The 5,000-nt window shown below is 34.3% G+C and overlaps 1 protein-coding gene across 2 annotated transcripts in view; it reads left to right on the top strand.

Annotated features, from left to right (window-relative positions):
• The first annotated feature begins 2,980 nt into the window (after positions 1 to 2,980).
• Positions 2,981 to 5,000, top strand: part of LOC133658343 (caspase a-like) — a 22,823-nt gene continuing 20,803 nt past the window's right edge. Inside the window, exon 1 of one of the 2 annotated variants that reach the window (XM_062060259.1) lies at positions 2,981 to 3,089. In XM_062060259.1, the coding sequence (XP_061916243.1) occupies positions 3,083 to 3,089 (7 nt within the window). In that variant the 5' untranslated portion in view covers positions 2,981 to 3,082. The remainder of the gene's footprint in view (positions 3,090 to 5,000) is intronic. The other variant, XM_062060260.1, reaches the window with a different exon arrangement.

Below are 5,000 nucleotides of genomic sequence, written 5' to 3' on the forward strand. Positions count from 1 at the left end.
TATATATATATATATATATATATATACATATATATATACATATATATACACATATATATATACATATATATATATATACATATATATATACATATATATATACATATATATACAATATATATATATACATATATATACACATATATATATATATACATATATATACACATATATATATATACATATATATACACATATATATATACATATATATACACATATATATATACATATATATACACATATATATATATATACATATATAATTACATATATATATATATATACATATACATACATATATATATATACATATACATACATATATATATATATATACATATACATATATATACATATACATATACATATATATACATATACATATATATACATACATATATACATACATATATATATATATATATATATATATATATATATATATATATATATATATATATATATATATATATATATATATATATATATATATATATATATATAAAGAACTATTGTTTTTTTTATGAGAAACAAGTGCCGAATAAGTTTTTTTTTTGCGCACTTTGCACACTCTCATGAAATATTTGCGCCCCAGTACAGTATTAGGTCTGGTCCAGGTGTGCCCCAGTACAGTATTAGGTCTAGTGACGCCCCTGGTTCTATCGTTTGTCCCTCGCGGGGGTGCTGGAGCCTATCCCAGTTGCATTCGTCAAAAATGAAGAGTTTCTGTCTCTGATAGTTGATATAATAATGTAACGGCATCATAATACTCAGTGGCCTAGTGGTTAGAGTGTCCGCCCTGAGATGGGTAGGTCGTGAGTTCAAACCCCGGCCGAGTCATACCAAAAACTATAAAAATGGGAGCCACTACCTCCCTGCTTGGCACTCAGCATCAAGGGTTGGAATTGGGGGTTAAATCACCAAAAATGATTCCCGGGCGCGGCCACCGCTGCTGCTCACTGCCCCCCTCACCTCCCAGGGGGTGAACAAGGGGATGGGTCAAATGCAGAGGACAAATTTCACTACACCTAGTGTGTGTGTGACAATCATTGGTACTTTAACTTTAACTTTAATAAAGCCTACATGAACTCCATGGTGTTCAGGGATGAATAGCCTCTCCTATAGCTATTGTACTATTTTATCAGCTATAGTTAAAAGTTAAAGTTAAAGTACCAATGCTTGTCACACACACGAGGTGTGGCGAATTTATTCTCTGCATTTGACCCATCACCCTTGATTACCTGGGAGGTGAGGGGGGCAGTGAGCAGCAGCGGTGGCTGCGCCCGGGAATCATTTTTGGTGATTTAACCCCCAATTCCAACCCTTTATGCTACATTAATCATTAGTAATGCAGCAGCCTAGTTTTGAATGGCAGGGTCCCTGCTATCACATGTTGATAAAAATATAACATTTACATAATAAAAATCAACTACAGGCTTCCCAAATGCTGTAATAAATTAAGCATGATGAGTTGAGCATATGTCAGCATGTGGCCCCACTTTTAACTCTTTTTTTCAAACGCTTATTTACAGTAAGTCATTAATTTGACTTAGTCATTATTTTGTCTTAGTAAGTCAATATTTACTCCTAGTTACCTGAGATACTAAGTATGTCATTATTTTGTCTTAGTAAGTCAATATTTACTAAGTCATTATTTTGTCTTAGTAAGTCAATATTTACTAAGTCAAAATAATGACTTAGTAAATATTGACTTACTAAGACAAAATAATGACATACTTAGTATCTCAGGTAACTAGGACTGTTTTGTTTTTACTTTACGGAAAAAATATTGAGATATATATCGTATATTGCCATTCAGCATACGGAACACAACCAAATCGCTTGTCCCGGAGAGAGAAACAAACAAACTAACTAACTACTTTTCTGGGGGAAACACTGAATTATGAGGTGAGCTAATTTCATCCAAGTAATCATCATGCAAAGTGAGAAGAGATAGGGAATAAACAATATTTCATTGTTGATTAATTGTGTCGTGTATAATTGAGGCCAAATGGCGTGCACTACTTGGCTGCAACCAGCAGAGGTGCCGTTGATTCAGTCTCCACTCATTTGCAGACAACAGTGGTACCTCAACTTACGACAACCTTACTTTACCAGTATTTTGACCTATGAGCTGTCCCCTCGGCTCTTTGATGAGCATACCTTAAGTTAGGAGTATTTTCGATCTCGGTTGAAGTGATATTTGTAACAGGGTTGAGCCGTAATAAAGAGTTCATACTAGTGTTGTCCCCATACCAATATTTTGGTACCGGTACCAAAATTATTTCAATACTTTTGCAAGTAAAGGGGACCACAAAAAAATGGCATTATCTGCTTTATTTTAACAAAAAATCTTAGGGTACATTAAACATATGTTTATTATTGTAATTTAGTCCTTAAATAAAATAGTGAACATACTAGACAACTTGTCTTTTAGTAGTAAGTAAACAAACAAAGACTCCTAATTAGTCTGCTGACGTATGCAGTAACATATTGTGTCATTTATCTACCTATTATTTAGTACACATTATTAAGGACAAGCTGTAAAAATGAATTATTAATCTACTTGTTCATTTACTGTTAATATCTGCTTATTTTCTCTTTTAACATGTTCTATCTACACTTCTGTTAAAATGTAATAATAACTTATTCTTCTCTTCTTTGATACTTTACATTAGTTTTGGATTATACCACACATTTAGGTATCGATCCGATACCAAGTCGTTACAGGATCATACAATGGTCATATTCAAAGTCCTCATGTGTCCAGGGACGTATTTACTGACTTTATAAACATAATATGAATTTTAAAAGAACAAAAGAAGATGTTGTGATGCCAAAAAATATCGACGTAATCATAGTAGTATCGACTAGATACGCTCCTGTACTTGGTATCATTACAGTGGATGTCAGGTGTAGATCCACCCATGGCATTTGTTTACATTGTGACGCCGGTGAGCTATTGTATCCTCCTACGCAATCATCAGATATAAAAAGAAGGAGTGGCAAGTATCTTCCACACACATAAAAACTTTTCTCAACACAAGAACTCATTCAGCTTTTAAAACACACCTGAGCAATGGCAGGTAAGTCTCCCTTTGACTTTATTGACTTTTTGTGCATGTTTGTGCTTTCCCAAGTTTACCTTCACTTTCGCCTTCCTCGACGTCAGCTGCATTTTGCGCATTCCCCCCCCCCCCCGAGCCAAAACAACTTTTTACCCTGAGCAAGATGTCCAAATGTTAAGACTTAAAGAAAATAAGAGCCTATTGTTACCTATAATTATAATGTGGTAACGGGACAAGCGGTAGAAAATGGATGGATGGCTGCATAATCGGTGCGGCTGCAGTCCGCATTGCTTCAGCTCGCAGGAGAAGTGCTTTCGTGTTCGTGGTCAACTCGATCACAGAATGCTTTTCTTATCATTTAACATGATATCTTATTATTTAACATTATATCTTATCATTTAACATGATATCTTATCATTTAACATGATATCTTATCATTTAACATAACATCTTCCAGTTTTTAGAACTAGACTTTATACTTACTTCTGCTCTTTACAATAAAAGTGAAAATAAATTCTGTTTTATGTAACCACCAGGAAGTCACAGCAATATATATATATATATATATATATATATATATATATATATATATATATATATATATATATATATATATATATATATATATATATACCAGAGGTGTGGACTCGAGTCACATGACTTGGACTCGAGTCAGACTCGAGTCATGAATTTGATGACTTTAGACTCGACTTGACAAAATGTAAAGAGACTTGCAACTCGACTTAGACTTTAACATCAATGACTTGTGACTTCACTTGGACTTGAGCCTTTTGACTTGACATGACTTGCTACTTTCCCCAAAACCCAAAGCTTAAAAAGTTATTTGGGAGCGCTACGTATTTTTCATTTTCTTCGTCTGTGTCTATCAGCGTGTTGTTTCTGTCAGCGTGTGTGCTCTCAGTACAACAGCCAATCAGATTAGATCTACGCTGTTTTCATCACACAGCATTCATCCAATCAAATTGCAGGACAACCAATGAAGAAGAGTTGTCAAACAACGCAGCAGTGAGAAACAATTATGCCAAAGTTGGTTTTCCTTCGGGTATAAAAAATACGACTTGGTCAACAAAAAACGAATTGCCGTATGCAAATCACGCAGGTGGAATATTACAGACGGAGATGCAACAACTTCCAACTTCGTTCGACATTTGAAGTTGCACAAAGAAGGGTAAGTTTTGAATGTAAGATAACGTTTATTGGCTAAGTAACGTGACTTTTATTTGCTGTGTAGTTAAATCAGTGAGGCTGTAAACTCACTGCTAACGTTATAACCATAGACATCTTATAAGTAGACGCAGCATCGAGGGCTACCGCCTACTGGCGCAGACGAGACGCGGGGCCGCCATCTTGGAGTGGTGATCCGCTCCACTCAGTGCAATTCATTTGGCAGGAGCAATGAACTGTCAGCGCATTTAATTCATTTTACCTCACTGAATACCACTGATTTTCACATGCTTTTTTGTCATACGTGTAGCTATGATAACGGACACATGTTTTGGCGTGTTTTATTATTCATAGTTTGCTTAACATTAATAGAATATTCTTATATGCTATAAGTGACCAGACGTCCGAGATCAAAACTGGGAATATAATCCCAGAGAAGGGGAAAAAAACGGTCAGCTACTTTTAAATTGAAGAAACAATATGATTAGGTTATATATACAAGCTACATAAACAATGTATGAATACATTAGATATCTATATATCTTATAGACCGTATCTCTGTTGCTGCAGCAGCAGAGAGTTTATTCTGTCTTGACACTTTGTATTGATATTTTGTATTACATTCTTCACTTAAATTATCATGTTTACAGTGATTGTTATATATGTATTTTTTATGTATGTCGCTTTGGATAAAAGTGTCTGCCAAATACTTAAACATAGACATACCGGTATATAAACACCTGA

The sequence above is a fragment of the Entelurus aequoreus genome, linkage group LG10, assembly GCF_033978785.1.
Source record: "Entelurus aequoreus isolate RoL-2023_Sb linkage group LG10, RoL_Eaeq_v1.1, whole genome shotgun sequence".
Lineage (NCBI taxonomy): Eukaryota > Metazoa > Chordata > Actinopteri > Syngnathiformes > Syngnathidae > Entelurus > Entelurus aequoreus.